The following is a 17,531-nucleotide window of genomic DNA, read 5'->3' as shown; positions in this document are numbered from 1 at the left end:
GGTGGTAAACAAACTTAGGGACAGATAGATTTTGGGAGAAGGGTCAAAGAGCCTCTTCACTTGGAAGGTGGCATTTATGGTAGCTGTAGGGTACAAAGGTTTCCTCTGCTTGCATTTTTCATGCCTTTGCCTAGTGAGTGTTGCTCCTAACAGAGAAATATTATACATGTTTTTTCACAGTATTTTGCTGACTAACGTATGTATTTGTACTAAATAATTAGATGCTAAGCTATCTCTGTATGATGTTAATCTATATGAAGAATCGAAAGTGTGGCCTGGAATCTAGTTCTATTATACAGGCTTAGTTATAAGCACAGAAAAGCAACCTTTTTAGTGAGAAAATAAATGAATAGCTCAAGTTCTTCAAATTTATTGTAATAATTGTGTAAATTGCTGTGTTCTGTGCTATGCTGCTAGCCTGATAAACTTGAATGTGTCTTATTACCTACAGCTACTAACTAGTTGCATAAAATGTAAACCATTTTTAGTATGCCAGTAGTATCACCAGTTATTTTATGCATTCTATTCTTCAGACACTTTTCATTATCTTTACAAGTTTACCTTACCTTTGTCTTGATTCTGAAAGAAAGGCATCAGAATCCTGAATCTATCGTTCCATTCTTTGCCATGAATATGAAGGTAATGTTCAAATTCATCATCACTTTAGTACAAGATCAAGACTTTATCTTTGTTTAAACAAATCTTTAATAAATTAGCAGCTTTGGCAACACAAGTAATGAATAACAAGGTGTTCATCTAAAGAAGAAAAGTTAAAAAGTTTTATCACTTAAACTGTCACACTGTAAAAGTATGCACACTTGAGATCTTTAAATATTTAGACCGATTATTCATTGTACTTGTGTGTTTTAAACAGGTCATGGTTTGCTACAAAAAGCAATCCAGTGCTGTTTTGAAAAGTGCACTGGCAGAATTAGAGTAATTATAAAGTAGTATGTAAAACCAAAACACAATTTTTCTAAATAAAAGTTAGCAAATGTAGGAGGATGTTAAAGCGTAAATGTTTCATTTGTAATTGGCAGGACACTTTGTATTGCTAAGATACCAAACACTCATTACCATGATCAACTTGAAAGTCTAAGCCAATCGTGGCCAACCCGTGGCTTGCGAGCCACATGCGGCTCTTGTCCCCCAAAAGTGCGGTTTGCGAAGCCCCTCCTGCATCTCCTCCCACCCCCCCCCCCAAAAAAAACCCAGTACCTGCTCCCTGCTTAAAAATGGCACCAAAGATGGCGGCTGTCTTAAAGGGGCAGCCTCCTTTTAAAAAAAATATATAATATATTTATTTATTTATTTGTTTAATTCTTGTTTGTTTTTGCTCAACAATTCTGTTCTAGAGGAGCTTTTTTTCCCTTGACAATTCTGGTGCGGCTCTTCGCATTTTTTCCGCCACGCTTTTGGCTCTCTTTGTTAAATGGGTTGGCCACCCCTGGTCTAAGCAATTTTAACAAATTTTAGTACAACTTACTACTTGTAAAGTTGAAGCTGTAATTTGGTTTTAAAATGGCAGATTGCTTTAGGCACACTCAGACTGTGTGTTAAATTGAAGATGAGCTTCTCATTCATCATTGTGAAAGTAATGCAATGCAAGTATAACATACATATCTCCTGTTATAATACTAAATTGAGATTTTTGTTCTTGTAAAAGTGTCACAGCAAGGATACTTATTTTGACTCTCTGCTAATGACTCTCCAGTTTTACAAAAAAAATATTTTAATTGTCAGCAGTAAGAGTTTTCGTGACAGTTGTACACTTGGATAAATTAGAGCTCAAAGGATAATGATGCATAATAGTGGCTTTTCCATTTTAGAATCCTCATTTGTCCATTTAATTCAGACAGTGAAATTATGCTGTGATGATCAACTTGAGTACAAAATCTATATGCATATTCAGAGTGAGTTGCTCACATCAAAGATGCACAGAATGAAAATCTTAAAATAACCAAGCACTTCAATACTTACTAGGCATTTTAATATTTAGTTAAGTTAAACAACTTGGTTCTGACGTTCACCTCGTCAAATTCTTTATCCTCAGCCAAGAGTCATTTAAAGGCAAAACTATTCCCTACTTTGAAAACCTTTCTTGTTCGATCATTATATATGCTGGCCAATGGGCTCTTTTAAAAGCTCCTGAACACCTAATCCTGAATGGAAAATTACTTTTGAAAAGTAAGATTTGAATCCTTAGTCACATGACTACAAGAAATAAAGATCACTAAGCCCAAACTCCACTATACTTGATTTATACTCTTAGGCATATGTGTTGATTTCCTCTTCCACACACTGTGAAAAAAGGTTAACAGCTTGGTTAACATCAAGATATCCATTTTGTAGGATTGATTCCATCATGCTAATTTTCTCTTTCTCCAGCTTCCGTATCTGTTCTAGCATCTCTTTACTTTTTGCCTATAAAAAAAACAAAATTAAAAAAACCTAGCAGCAATGTACAGTTTAAAACAAAGTCTTGCTGTAGTCAATCATCTTTCTGCCTAGATTCTTATACCTGAGTCCATAACAATTTGTGACACTAGTGGGAATCAATGCTGTCCATTTCATGTAGGTTCCTCATAGTGTTCTTGCTCAGATGCACTCTCCCTTGTACAGTATTTGCCCCACCTATTTACAAGTTGCAAACCTTTTATTTGAGGGGTTGGAATGGAATAACTAAAAAATTATTCTGTGATTACAGCAGCAATTGTGCTTAAGTGCCTTTTGTGTGTGCATCGACTCTGAATAGTTCGGTCTTTGGTTGGCATCCATTTTTTGACTCCACATTTAAATAAACCCTAGGCTCTAGTTCACCAAAACCAGTGACATTTAGAAGCCAGCAGCAAGTTGTCTTGACCCATAAAATATATTCTGAAGATGAGAAAAAGTGGGGCCTCTAATTCTCTAAGATGGTATCAAGAGGAAAACTGTAATGTCAACCCATGGTATACATTTAACCTGCTCTGAGCAGCCATAAAAAAATCAGTGATAAAAGCCTGAGCCCCATTTAGACTACATGTTTGCCCTTCGCTGTCATCAGTTTAGCTGTGCTGGTGGAAATTAGGGCCCCCACTATTCCTAGTGTAAACACAGCTACTGTCTAGCAGAGCTGTACATTGTCCTAATGCAGCAAAATGCTTTGAACGCCTTGACTGTGATTGGTGTGTGAGCCTGGCTAGAGATGATATGGAAAAGTAGGGAAGAGAAGTGGATTTGAGAGGGAAAAACAGCAGAGAGGAGAAACAAGATTTAGGAAATCCAGAAAAATGACTGGCCTGATGCCACATCGTTGGCAGTTGGACCAAAGAAGATGGCAGGAGGGCCCAGCTAGAGGGAAGCCAATTACACTACTTGTGGTGGTAAATAGGTAGCAACATCTGCAGTATATTTCTGCAGAGGGGGCTGGACCAATTAATCGCCCACCTATAACCCCTAAAGTCATGTTCCTCTCCCGCATCCTCTGCTTTCAGGGGCATATTACAAGCAGAGCAGTGGTCAGAGAAATGTAGTGCTTTCTATCCCTGTATTTACACAAAACTGGATTCCTTACAGCTCCTCTCCACTCTCCCAATGTGCATGGTGGTACGCTCCTCCCATAACCTGGACTGAATTGTTGCAGCTACTCACCATGTTAGGCAAATACAATTTTAAAGCTTCCTTCCCACCTATCCCATCTGCTCCAGCTCCAAAGTGCACCAACCCTAAGTGTACTTTAAACCATGCTCTACTGATTGCAGAGAATTCTGGTGATTATAAGAAGAGCTCCAAAACTTCAGCATTTTTGTAACTGGTGATTCTAATACTGGTCTACACATGCCAATGGTTACAGCAATTTATGAAGAACACATTGATAATTATTAGAACAAGTCCATGGTACCATTAGCTAATTTAAATTAAAATCCTCCTAATTCAACAGGTCAGCTGAAGCTCAGGCAGAACCATGGAAAGATGTTAACTCCAAACAGTTCTGAGCACAGTCATTGCACTTAATCGGTGGCATCCAATGGGCCTCCAAGAGAAACAAAAAAAAGTCTGTACCCTGTGATACTTAAACTGTGACCAGGGGCCAATCCTTCTGTGTGGGGGCAATTACAGGAGATGGAAAGAATAGCTTGGTCTGCTCAATTCCAGACTTTGGGAATCTTAGGCTGAGAAGGACAGAAATTTGACTGGCCATGTCTGAGCCTAGGGAAAGAGTTGGAGGATTGAGGGTGGTCTGTCAGCAATGAGTGCAGACTAAAGGCTGAACAGACAGCACACAAGGAAACTACACAAAACATTCTTTACCATCCAGTAAACTACGGCTGTAAGTAGTATCACGTCCGCAAGCCATGCATGGAATGAATTACAACAAATCAGAACCTTGCCCTGAAACTGAATGTACCTTGAAGGTTTCCACAGCAGCACTTTCATGTTGCTTATAGAGTTCATGTCTTCGATCTGGCTTAGTGAGAAACCGTGGTTTCTTCTTCACTGGATCATCAGGTCCAAATGCTGGTGAGCTGGTTTTTACTAACTGAGTAATATTTGGCACAAAGATAAAAGGCTTAAAAACAGATCTAGAGAGAGGAAACAGAACACAGATTCTTTGATATAGCTTTATTAAAGGTACAAAGCACAAGCCAATGCATCATTGTATTTTCCCTGCATTTATACCCTGTACTCCCACTAGAGAAAGGTTTCATATAACTCTTAGCCTTGTTTTAAATTAATTACTCAGATAAAATGTGGATGAAGTCTCCCCACATTTACATCAATTTTGTACCTGTACATTGAGGTAATGAATCCCTAAATGATGACTTATGCATTTGGCACACTACATTTTGGTTGTTGTTTTAGAATAATAATGAAATAACCAATTAAATGACACCATCCTATAACTTAGAAAACATTTGCTAACTTTTCATCTTAAGAAGCTTCAGGGAGTAGCCAATTTAATCTGTACAGAAAAAAACAACAAATGGTTTGGTAGCACTTTATAGACTAACAAAACATGTAGATGGTAGCATGAGCTTTCATAGGCACAGCCTACTTTCATCTACATGTTTTGTTAGTCTATAAGGGTATGTCTACATTACCACCCTAGTTCGAACTAGGGTGGTAATGTAGTTAACCGGAGTTGCAAATGAAGCCCGGGATTTGAATTTCCCGGGCTTCATTTGCATGTTGCCGGGCGCCACCATTTTTAAATGTCCGCTAGTTCAGACTCCGTGCCCCGCAGCTACACGCGGCATGAACTAGGTAATTCGGACTAGGCTTCCTATTCCGAACTACCATTACTCCACGTGCAACTCCGGTTGACTACATTACCACCCTAGTTCAAACTAGGGTGGTAGTGTAGACATACCCTAAAGTACTACCAGACCAGTAGTTGTTTTCTTCATTTTAATTATTGCATCACCTTTCAGGGTCGGGAGTTCCCGTAAAGAAATGAATACAAGGGAGATTAGGGTCCTGAGGTAGGATGGAGACCATACTTCCAGTTGTCATAAATCCTCCTTCCATATTAATCCCGCTCTCTTTATCTCGAAGAATTTCCATCATTGTTTCAGAGGTTATATTGCCTATTTAAAATACAAAACATTGAATTTGCATATAAGACTAGTAGTAACTAAATACTGTCAATTGTCTGGTTTACTCCTCAAATTTTTCAATGGTATTCATGTTAATATGCTGTGTTGGTAAAAAGGCTGGTGCAAAACAAGAGATATTGGAGTAGCTTCTTACATAGTAGTTAAAAACATGAAAAGAAACTCTTTAGCTCTGTCATGAAAACAATCATTTCTTCATCCCACATACCTACTGGTATAAGCCATATTTGTAAAATAGCAAATAAGATTACTGTTTTATTTTTAATCCATTCTGATAAGTAAATGACAATGAGATATTGCATTTGACTCAAGTGCTATAACAAATGTATTTTAGACTTACAAAGTGTATGACAAATAATAAGCCTAGCAAATAGTTTTGATAAAATAACTTTTCAGATGAAAAATTCATAGTTCAAGATTAAAGACTAAACTTCCTAAGTGCCATGTAGGAGTTAAGCAGACAAATCACAGTATTGGTTACTGGTATTATCTGTGTACAAATCCCACTAGACTGCTTTGGAAATGTAAAAATAATGACAATTGTATATGAATTTCCTTTGCACTGTTTTGAAAATGCAACTCGAAGAGATTAAACTGTTCCTTACTATTTGACTTTCCAGGTAATTTATATTTCAAGATGACCAGCTGAAATGATACACTGGAGAATAATCAGTTTTATATCTTGAACGGAATAGAACCACATTGTCATACCTACTTGTGGAGGGCTATGCAATACTGATCAGCTAGCATACAACTAAATAAGGCAAATTTGAGTTTAGCATCCTTGTGAAAATGATTTTCTTTCTGATACAGGGAGAATGGAACTCCTTTGTTGGTACTGGCTATTCTTATGAAAATTCTAAAAGTAAATTATTTAAGTAGTTAATGTTCAAATGCCGTCTCTGGTTTGTATATATCGTAGTGGTGTATGTGAAAATCTAGTAATATACTGCCAAGATTTTAACACAAGCACATACAGAAATGTTTTCTCTAAATCCAATATAACAGGTGAGCAAATTCTTATGGTAAAGAGGGAAATAGCTACGCTAGTAACTGTTTTTTTTTTTTCCATTTTAAAAGGATATTGGCAACTTGAAACCTCCTTATCATACCACCTTTTAGTAGATTAGGATTTCTAGTTTAAATGGCCTTGCAATCTAGTTGAACTAAGACAATCAAGATGATTGCTGCTAAGTGAGAGAACTTAAGTTGACTTTCCCTGTATATGATGTAAGTTACAATCTATCTTATGCTTCAAGAACTACACATGGTTTATTAACCATGTGCACTCTTCTTTGGTGTATGGGCAGAACAGAATGGAGAAAGCCAGCAGGAAGAATTCTGCACCGTTAACCAGACAGACTAATGAAGGAAACTAAAAATAGGAGGCAGTTGTCATATCTGGTCATTGCGAACCAAGATTGCATGCAGGTCAGCGGCTTGTCCAGCAGGGACTATTTATTAAGTTTCTCTTGTCTAGATCTGGGTTTTGTTTATCCTGTGTTCGCTGTATAGTCTCATAGTAGCTACTTTACAAATATAAATATCATAGCTGTTTTAAAAATTTCTCCACACACTGAAGAACAGTAATCCAGAAGACTTTTTTTTTAATGCTATTGGGAGAAAATGCTTAGAAACATCCAGTATGATAACTATGTCTTTGCTGCTCTAAATTAAATAACTTTTAAGGCACTGATTTAAAAAAGTCGGAAGGAAATGAAACTATATCAGGCTGATCATTTGAATACCTAGGGTGACTTAAAAATGGCTGAGGTGAATGCCTGAAAATGGGGATTTAGAATAAAAATGCTGATAGAACCTAAACACTTGCTATAATTCAGGTATTAAATCTTCAGAACCTGCAATTCCCAAAATGGATGCAGGATTTACATGATCACCAGAATAAGATACCTATAGGTAATTCACTAGCAAGCAGTGAATAAGTACTAAAGCTGGAGTGACAGAGCTCAGTAAAACAAAAAACACACAGGGATGCAATTTTATTTTCGTTTAGATTAATCATTTCAAAAGCAACAAAGAATACTGATGCTTTTTTGAGGTATATGTAACAGTTAAAAGCAGTTGGATAGAAGTAGCAGTTTCTCTACAGAAATATGAAAAGTTGTGAATGAGTTGGTAATTAATTCTCTGATAATGCTTTATCCTTTATCCTGCTTTCAGACAAGGTGTTTTATTAGATTTTATAATTTTAACAGTAGCATTTTAATCTGTATTTTTAATGAATAAATAAAAAAGTTAGATTAGGCAAAATGACTTTGTATTAATATGAAAATACTAGAAATATAAAATAGAGTTGGGCTGAGTTACACACTGTACTAATATAGGCCTGCCCCCAATGCTCTACCTAAGCTTTTAAGAGTGACAGTGAATTTTTGGAAGTCTGCTTTTTTTTCTGGCAAGTAGATAGATGGCAAATAACCCATCTCACATTCCAGAATTGGTCAGTCATTGATCCTTGCTGAGCGTAGACCAAGATGGCCCTGATTTGGTCAGCTTATAGTTATTGCTGCAATATTAAATGTTTAATCTGTTAGGCCAAAGCCTTGTTTTCCTGTGTTGGACCCTAAGGCGAATTGCCTGACTAAGATAACAGCCTGGCTGCAACAAGACCTTGATGTTTTTTTGTTGAAACTCTCCACTGAGTTTGTTAAAACTCTAATTCCCTCCTGGATTCTCACAGGTTTACAAGAAGCTGTTGTGTCTCTGCTTTCTTTCCTTATCTACAGAACCAGTTCACCCCAGCCTCTCCCCTCCTTTCCTCCCCCCATCCCTCCGGCTTACCCTGGCCCCATATCCTTGTGTAAAGATCTATTCCTTCTTTGTTCTACAAATACCGATAAACTAGATGTAGCAGATATGATATGCATGACGTATGCAACTGATATATAAGACTTGTACTCCTGATGATTCTCTGGAAGCTGCTTTCGAGCCCTCCCCAATGCATTGCTAATAAAACTGCTTAGTATTATCTGTGTGGCTTAATTATTGGGGAAAGAATTCCTTGCTTAACAAATGTATAACATTTGTTTATGGTTTTTCCTCACCCAATTGAGAGAGCCTTTAAAATGTAATCACTCTAATATAGTCTTCAAATGAATCATTGCATTAACCCAGTATATATGTACCGGTTGGACCTACCTTGTCTGGCACCCTCGAGACCTGCCAGTCCCGAATGAGATTTGCTGGATCAGGGGAGGTCTCTCCCCTCCTTACCTGTGCTAAATTGCTGCCTCACCTGTGGCTCCAGCCCACCCCACTGCTACCTGGTCGGTCCCTGGGCTGGAGTTCTCTAGCCTCACATTGGCCTCGCTGCTGCCAAGGCCAGGCTGCACAGGTGGGGCTGGAACTAACAGTCCACTGCTGGGGCCAGAACTCCCTAACTGCCACCAGAGATGGAGCTGTGCAGCTGGGGCCAGAGCTTCCTGGATGCCACTAGGACCAGAGCTGCATGGTCACTGCCGGCACCCTCTATTTCCCAGCTGTTGGGGCCAAATTTCCCTGCTGCACTCCTGCCCCACAGCCAGACCTCCCTATACCTGAACTCTTTGGTCCAGGAACATCCGTGGTCCTGCCAGACCATGAATGTTCCGGACCAGAGTGTCCTGATTAAGGGAGGTACAACCTGTACTTATTACCACTCCAGATGTTTACATTGCTTGAATTAAATGTACACAACATACTAAATACTTTGTTTGATTTACAATATTCAAATAATAATAGTGGGTACCTTTGTGTTTATTCAGTAGCTTATAGCCTTCACAGTATCTGCCCGTTGAAGTTGTCATTCTGGCAGTATTTACGTAGGAATATATGGCAGCAAAATCAAATTCTTTTTCACCATCCCACCAGCCTTTGCTCTTAGCATAATCTCTCATTTTGGGATGTTCCTGGTCAATTTTGGTTGTTATGGAGAACTGGTTAGAGATATTCCGCGTGCCCTCTGTTTGTAAAGTGGGGAAGAAATCATGTATAGTCTTTTATGCAGTGGATTTATCCAGTGTTTTACTTATTTACATTTACCTTACTGAAACAGAATTTATATTTTACTATTCATGAAACCTAATGCATTTCCCTGGGGATAATTTTGGGGACACACACACACACACACACTCCTGCTGCTGCTTCCTCCTCTGCAACTCTGATATTCACTCTTTTCTTTCCATCCCCACAGACAAGTGTTTTGTTCTGGTCCTCGTTATATTCTAGCTCAACTACTAAACTGGCTTCCCAAACAATTCTTCTTCAGTGCATATAAAAAGATCCAAACAGTTGAGAGTCCTCTTCTCTGCTCATCAATGTGACCAACTCCTCTTTGAATCCTACCATCCTATCAAATTTTAAATATCTTCTCACTACCCTTAATGCCCTACATAATGCTGCAATTCTCTTGTTACACTTCACAGTGACCATGTTCTCACCTTTATTAAATGGCACATTCATCTCTGTGACCCTATGTATGGTACAACCGCCCCGGGCTCATCAGTAAACCTCTTCTCTACCTACTTAATCCTTTCTTTAAAGACCCCATTTCTGCCAGTGACATGAAAGCAGCATAGCACACCCTAGACCCAGAAGCTAACTGGATCTCCCACATCCTCACGAAACAATTAGAAAGTTCCAGCTTTTATATACTAATGCTGTTGCAGTGATCATTTAAAACCATAATGAAGAACGTTACCCATACCTTCTATTTTCTCTGCTGCCCAATATTTTCCTGAAGTCTCTAGGACCCAAGCCTCCTTTCTGTCAGCTATCAGAAAACTGTTATGGTAGGTAAACACCATCTGACTCTCCATACAGTTTCCTCCTTGTCCATATTTTTCTAGCAAGTCAACCATGACAGCGAGGGCATTTTCAGCTGTATCAGCTCTTTCAAGTCCAAGTCTAAAACACAATTAAAATGTTACCTTATGCAATTATCTTGTCTTAAAAGAATTCATAAAAATGAATATACAAGTTGAATATGAATTGTGAATACAGTAAACTTCCGATAATCCAGCACCTTTAGGACCCAGGGGGTGTCAGATTATCAGATTTGCCGGACTATCGGAAGGGGGGGCTATGACGGGTCTGGGGTGGGGGGGATGCCACCCCAGACCCCTCATAGTCCCCCCTTCCGATAGTCCGGCTCTGCCCCAGGCGTCCCTGATTCAGCTGCTGCTGGTCAGTTTTAGCAGCGGCTGAATCGGGGACGCCTGCAGCAGAGTATCTGGAGTGCTGCGGGGTTGATCTGGTAGCACTGACCCTTGGCGCGGCGAGACCAACCCAGCAGCACCCTAGCTGCTCTTGGAGACGCCTGGGGCAGAGCAGCTAGGGTGCTGCTGGGTTGCTCCCGCAGCGCCACTCCTCGGCGCTACTGGACCAACCCGGCAGCACCCCAGCTTCTCTGCCCCAGGTGTCCCCAAGTCAGCCACTGCTGAAACTGATCAGCGGTTGACTCCAGGAAGCCCGAGGCAGAGCATCTCTGCCCCGGGCTTCCAGGAGTCAGCCGCTGGTCAGTTTCAGAAGCGGCTGAATCGGGGACACCTGGGGTGCTGCTGGGTTGGATCCCGCAGCCCCGAGGGGCAGCGCTACGGGACCAACCCGGCAGCGCCCCAGCCGCTCTGCCCCCGGCTTGCCCGATTCAGCCGCTGGTCAGTTTTAGCAGCGGCTGAATTGGGGAAGCTGGGGGCAGAGCAGCTCCAATGGTCCAGCTGCCCGGAGAACTTCCGGGTTCCTGATGGTGCCGGACCATCAGGAGTGCCAGACCGTCAGATGCTGGACCATCGGAGTTTTACTGTACTGTGGTTGGGGGCAAAAATGGGAAGAAAGCAGCAACCTGCCTGAGCTCCTTGTTAAGCTGTTGGGCTGCGTCTAGACTGGTATGATTTTCCGCAAATGCTTTTAACGGAAAAGTTTTTCCGTTAAAAGCATTTGCGGAAAAGAGCGTCTAGATTGGCACGGTCACTTTTCTGCAAAAAAGCACTTTTTGCGGAAAAGCGTCTGTGCCAATCTAGACGCGGTTTTGCGCAAGAAAGCCCCGATCGCCATTTTCGCCATCGAGGCTTTTTTGCGCAAAACAATTTTTAGCTGTCTACACTGGCCCTCTTGCGCAAAAATATTTCCCGAAAAGGGCTTTTGCCCGAACGGGAACGTCAAAACATTTGCACAAGAAGCACTGATTTCGGACAGTAGAACATCAGTGCTTTTGCGCAAAATCAAGCGGCTGGTATAGACAGCTGGCACGTTTTTAAACTTGCTAGTCTAGACGCAGCCTTGGACTATAGACCTGATTAGCTGTGCTTCCTCCATGGGTGAGGAAACAATAAAATGGAAATGTGTTGGGGAGGAAGAAGATTTCTAGGAAGTGTCCCCATTCATACACACACACCCCATTCCCAAGTCCAAATGAACTGCCTGCTCTGAACTAGGGATGTTAAATTTAGATTAACTGGCTAATCGACTACTTGATGCAATTTGCATCGAATATTCAATTAGTCAATAAGGGCACCTCTGCCTCTGAAGTGAAGCATCAGCCCCATGGCATTTCAAAGGGGCAGCGCTGCATAGAGCCCAGATCAGTGGAGGAGTTCCCAGCTGACCCCAGGCTCCATGCAGCACTGCCACTTTGAAATGCTGCGTGCCCTGGGCTGCACGCAGCGTTTCAAAGCAGCATACCCTGCACTCCATTCAGTGCTGAGGACTGCATGTGGCATTTCAAAGCAGCAGCACAATGTGGAGCCCAGGGTCTGGGCCTAGACTCCATGTGGCACTGCCACTTTGAAGCACGCTCCCCTTTACCCCCAACCTTGCTGCCTCTTTCTGAAAGAGGCAGCAAGGGGGGGGGGGGGGCAAAGTGACTAGTTGACTAGTTTGTTGACTATCTCTGATAAGCATTTCCTTATCAGATAGTCAACCAGTTGTCCACATCCCTACTCTGAACTAAGAAAGAAGGCTTAAACTATTGTCAGAGGCTTCTTCTGTAGCAAGACTAGTTTTGTTCTTATTTATTTGCTTCTGGACAACTGGAAACTAACAAAAAAAAGAAACTGGCCTTGTTTTTTGTTGTTTGGGTATTTTTGGGAGAAAAAAGTTACGGAAGAACAATTGTAGGGCATGAGCCCAAGCCCTCACACTGCAACTGTATCCGTGTGTGAATTTCAAATCATAATTATGTCTTTAAAAAAATTCTAGTATCTTCATTTGCATAGTCTATGAAAAAGCTTCATCTACCTCCAAGATTCCCAGTGACTTTAACAAGTTGTAGCAGACCTTTCTTCCTAGAAGTGTTAATATTTTAACCAAGAACAAAATAGCAGAGAAGGCAGGATCCTTGCTTTTCGAGCAGTGGTTCTCAATCTATTTACCACTGTGGGCCACATTCAATACTACCTGTATAGCTCTAGGAATGTCACGTGGGCCAACCTACAACTGTGTACTCATGGGCTGCAGATTGAGAACCATTGTGAGTATGTCTGTCTATATAAAAACATGTATCTGGGTTATAACTTAAAACCAAATTCAACATAATGTATCTATCTAAATACAACTAGAGCTTGTACCAACCTGAGGAGGTCCATGCCTAGGAGTGCTTCATTATCCGAGACTTCTTCTCGTCCCCACACTGCTTCATTCCCAATACAAACTCCATGTTCATTGGCTCCCATTTCAGCACCCCATAACCAAGATGGACGACTCAGAACAACTGCATGCGTTTTTTCTGCTTGCTCAATTTCTATATAAGTGCACTGCAACATCAACCATGGCATGAGAAGTGTAACAAAAAAATCAAAATAGTATTTAATGCATGCAGGGCCTGAAAGTTCCTGTTCAAATGGATTTCCTCTCTGAGGAGAGTTCCCAACAATAATCAACAAAATAATATTTTACTTAAAATTCCTAGGGTTGCCAACTCTCTCACCTGGATGGACTGAATGCTATTTGCACAATGGCATCTGGTCCATTTGGTTAGGAGAGATGGTAACTCTAAAAATTCCCCCTCTTCTTCTTATTCCCACAAAATTAGGCAACAAAATGGCAGGATAATTTTCAAGTTGATAAATATAAAAATGTATATTGGAAAACATAACTATATGTACAAAATGATGGGAACAAAATTAGCTATAACCACTCAAGAGAGATGAAGTCATTGTGGATAGTTCTCTGAAAACATCCACTCAGCAGGCAGCAGCAGTCAAAAAAGCAAAGAGAATGTTAGGAATCATTAAAAAGGGGATATAGAACAACCAAATCTCTTGTTGCCTCTACATATCTATGGTACGCCCACATCCATGAATACTGCATGGAGATGTAGTCACCTCATCTCAAAAAAGATATGTTGGCAAAAAGTTCAGAAAAGGGTAACAAAAATTATTAAGGGTTTGGAAAAGTTGCCATATGAGGAGAGATTAATAAAACTGGGGAAAGAGGAAACAAAGGGGGATATGATAGAGGTCAATAAAATCATGAATCGTGTGGAGAAAGTAAAAAAGGAAAAGTTATTTACTTGTTCCCATAACACAAGATCTAGGGATACTAAATGAAATTAATAGGTACAGGTTGATCCTCTCTTGTCCAGGACTCCCCTGGTCCAGCAACATCCTTGGTTCGGCAGGACCATAGATGCTGCTAGACCAGAGACCCCAGTTGCAGAGGTTGAGTGTGTCTGAGAGCGAAGCCAGTCTGGTCAGCAGTAGCCTGCTGGGGCGGTGACCTGGACATAGAGAGCCCTGGGAGCAGCTGCCGCCCAGCTGCTTCCAAGATTCTGGAGAATCCCGGGAGCAGCTGATGCCGCTCATGGGGCCGGGAAACCCTTGAAGCATCTGTCCTGCCACATGACTGGGGCAAAGGCTGGGGAACCCCAGGAGCAGCTGCTGCTGCTGCTGCCATGGCACATGGGCGTGGGGAACCCCAGGAGTAGCTGCAGCTGCCGCAGGTGAGACTAGATAACCTCTGAAACAGCTGCCCTGCTGCGCATGGGGCTGGGACTGGGGAACTCTGAGAGCAGCTGCTGCCTCACGTGGAGCTAGGGGCAGGGAGCAGAGACCCACAAGTGGGTATGGGGCAGCAGACCCAGGCAAGTGTGCCAGAGGTCAGGTCTCTAGATTCTCCTGGGGCAGCTGCCAAGATGGAAGCACCGGGCAAGCCCAGATGCCTGACCTCCCCTAGTCTGGCAAATTCCCTTGTTTGGGACCACTCCGATCGCCAGGGTGCCGAACAAGGGAGGCTCAACCTGTTGCAGGTTTTATTAAAAACAAAAGGAAATATTTCTTCCAATATTGTTAACCTGAGGAACTCCTTTCCAAAGGATATTATGAAGACCAGGACTTTAACAGCGTTCAAAAAAAAACTAGATAAATTCACGGAGGATAGGTCCATCAATGGCTATTAACCAGAATGGTTAGGAATGGTATACCTAGCCTCTGTTTGTCAGAAACTGGGAATGGGTGACAGGGAAAGGATCACTTGATGATTCCCTGTTGTGTTCATTCCCTCTGGGGCAACTGGCATTAGACACTGTCAGAAAACAGGATACTGGGCTAGATGGACCTTTGGTCTGACCCAATATGACTGTTCTTATTAAGGATGTAAAAAGTAAGTTAAAAGGGTAACTATGTAACTGCTGAAAATCTTAGCAGATACCCAGTTATACATATGGCAGACTCTTATTTAAGCTTTATACCACAAAGCCTGCAGCAAAGCCTCCCTGAGACTGCCAGCCCTGCTCTTGGGGAGCCAGCATGTAACCTGCAGTGGGGGTGCTGGGCCAGGCCTGTCACAGACAAGGGATGACCTGGCTGCTCAGAGCAGCACCTGCCTGCCATGGGCCTGGTGGGAATGGAGCAGCCCCTTGCCTGAGGTGGGCAGGGAGGTGTTCCAGCTGCTATGGTTAACCGGAACAGGCAAGCATTACCCATTTAGGGTGATGCTTTCCAGTTCGCTGGTTAACCAGTTAACCTTTCACATCCCTAGTTCTTATGTATGTTTTAAAACACTGAATAGTAAACTAGGGATGTTAGCATGTAATTGAATAGTCATATAACCACATGAAATTTTAGCAGTTACACAACTATTTCATAGTCTCCAGAGCCGGGGCCAGCAGCCTGTGTGCTCCTGACCCCACTCCTGGGGAGCCCCTGCTGCCTCACGATGCTGCCTCTCTATCAGAGGCAGCATCATGGGGGGAAGGCAGGAGCCGGTCCATGAGGGGAGACAGTTTAAAAACTAGCTCCCTGCACAGACCGGCTCACACCTGATGCCACGCATTGCTGCCTGTGATACAGAGGCAGCAGCATGGAGTTCGGACATCTCCCCACACAGAGGCTCCTCTATGGCAGCAGCTCCTGTCCACAGGGATCATGGACCCCCTGTGGACACTGGCTGCTTTGTGGCAGCCTCCCCTGCATTCCACCCCCACTAGTGTAGGGGGGAGGCAGCACCACGGTGCTGGGGGGAACCTGCTTTTAAGTTGGCTCCTACCAGCACTGGTTCCTGCCTGTCTCCCTGCCCCCACCGCGTATTGGCCCCCACCTGCCCCCCTCACCCTTCACAGTGCTGCCTATCAGAGGAAGCAGTGGGGGAGGGGCAGGTGGATCCAGGGCTAGTGGGGAGCTGGCTTTTAAGCCAGCTCCTTATGGGCACTGGCTCCTGCTCCCCCTCTTGCTGCCTCTGATGTAGAGGCAGTGGAGGCGGGAGTAAATGACAAGATTAACCAATAGGCCCAGGCTTATCGGTTAATTGTGTAGTTGTCTACACACTGACATCCCTATAGTAAACTATCATTAAAAACATAAATTAAATAGAAATCTATATCTATGCTTAGTGAAGTAATATAATTAATAGAAACAAGTTTTCTTTAAGAGTTCTCCATTCTTAATTTTCATAAGACAAAAGAATATATGGTATCTGGTTTCCTGTTCAAATGTTTAAAGGAATACTGCTGGCATATACTTTGGCTCCCCAAACTCTATTTTAATGTAGTTCTCCAAACAAGGTTATTTGGATTGTTAACATAGCTAGAGAGCTAGTTACCTACACATTTCAAAAGGCCTGCAAAACTAGCTTCTATGGTGCAAGAGACTCCTGGGTTTAGATTCTCTGCTGTAGGTGCTGTTGAGTATCTATAAATAAACTACCATGCTTCTAACAGCAGACTTCATTACCAAAGGCCAAACATTAGTACAGGACCCATAAAAAGTGGGTTTACAGTGGGTCAAATTGAACAGAGTTCTCAAAAGCAGAATCTGAAGGGATGCATTGAGCGACTTTCGCTGTACTAACTCACTGGTACTCACAATTGGGGGTATGTTTTGATGGAGGCTTATGATCCTGCTGTGCTATTACACAGCAGTACAAAATATACACTATTTTACATTAGTGCTAGGCCAAATGTAGGAGATTTTTTTTTAAAAACCTGCTATTTAATTCTTTCCTATTTTTACTGTGGCATGGACAAGCACCCTTGGTTTCTGCTCAAGAGCACTTTGCTCTTACCTCCAGCTTCTTTCCTGCCTGATAGGAAGCAGCAGGGAAGTAGACTATCTCTTGCACTTCATCAGACGGTCTATCTGAATTTTTTCCAAAAATAACCCGGCTGTCAACTGTGGCTGGAGGCAGCGCCACAAACGTGTCACAGGAGCGAGGCCCGCTGGTTCCCGAAGCCATGCTGGACATAGACGCGCGCACACTTCACTTAAAATCCGTTCCGGGTGACCTGAGCCGAGGCAATGCGGGCGGGCGGCCCCACAGGCAGCCGAAGCCGGGCCGCTTTCTCCCGCCGCGGGACCCCGGCACACGCAGAAACCGCCCCGGGCAAGAGGGTAACCAGGGAGCAGCTCTTCTGCCGCCCCGGCACTTCCGGGGCGGGGTCCAGGGAGCCGGGGGACCAGGACCTGTCAGCGACGGGGGGGTGCAGGGATCGCGCGAGGCGGGAGC

The 17,531-nt window shown here is 42.5% G+C and overlaps 1 protein-coding gene across 1 annotated transcript; it reads right to left on the bottom strand.

Moving 5' to 3' along the window:
- Positions 1 to 1,973: 1,973 nt before the first annotated feature.
- On the bottom strand, positions 1,974 to 17,529 carry SCRN3 (secernin 3). The gene is made up of 7 exons (XM_075933660.2): positions 17,091 to 17,529; positions 13,164 to 13,345; positions 10,303 to 10,502; positions 9,346 to 9,558; positions 5,408 to 5,570; positions 4,391 to 4,565; positions 1,974 to 2,424 (listed from the first exon to the last, which is right to left on the bottom strand). Exons 1-7 carry the CDS (start codon positions 17,268 to 17,270, stop codon positions 2,269 to 2,271), a joined length of 1,269 nt encoding a protein of 422 aa, XP_075789775.2. The 5' UTR covers positions 17,271 to 17,529; the 3' UTR covers positions 1,974 to 2,268.
- Between the last annotated feature and the right edge of the window lie 2 nt (positions 17,530 to 17,531).

Source organism: Pelodiscus sinensis, chromosome 7, assembly GCF_052426305.1.
Source record: "Pelodiscus sinensis isolate ZL-2025 chromosome 7, ASM5242630v1, whole genome shotgun sequence".
In the NCBI taxonomy this organism is placed as follows: domain Eukaryota; kingdom Metazoa; phylum Chordata; order Testudines; family Trionychidae; genus Pelodiscus; species Pelodiscus sinensis.
Note: the sequence above shows the minus strand (reverse complement) of the source record. Positions and strands in the feature narration are given on the sequence as shown.

Coding starts and splice junctions, on each gene's coding strand:
- SCRN3 (XM_075933660.2), bottom strand. CDS start 17,270: ATGTCCAGCATGGCTTCGGGAACCAGCGGGCCTCGCTCCTGTGACACG. Junction 5,571..9,345: donor GCTACTGAATAAACACAAAG/GTACCCACTATT, acceptor TATTTTAAATAG/GCAATATAACCTCTGAAACA. Junction 4,566..5,407: donor GGAACTCCCGACCCTGAAAG/GTGATGCAATAA, acceptor TCCTCTCTCTAG/ATCTGTTTTTAAGCCTTTTA.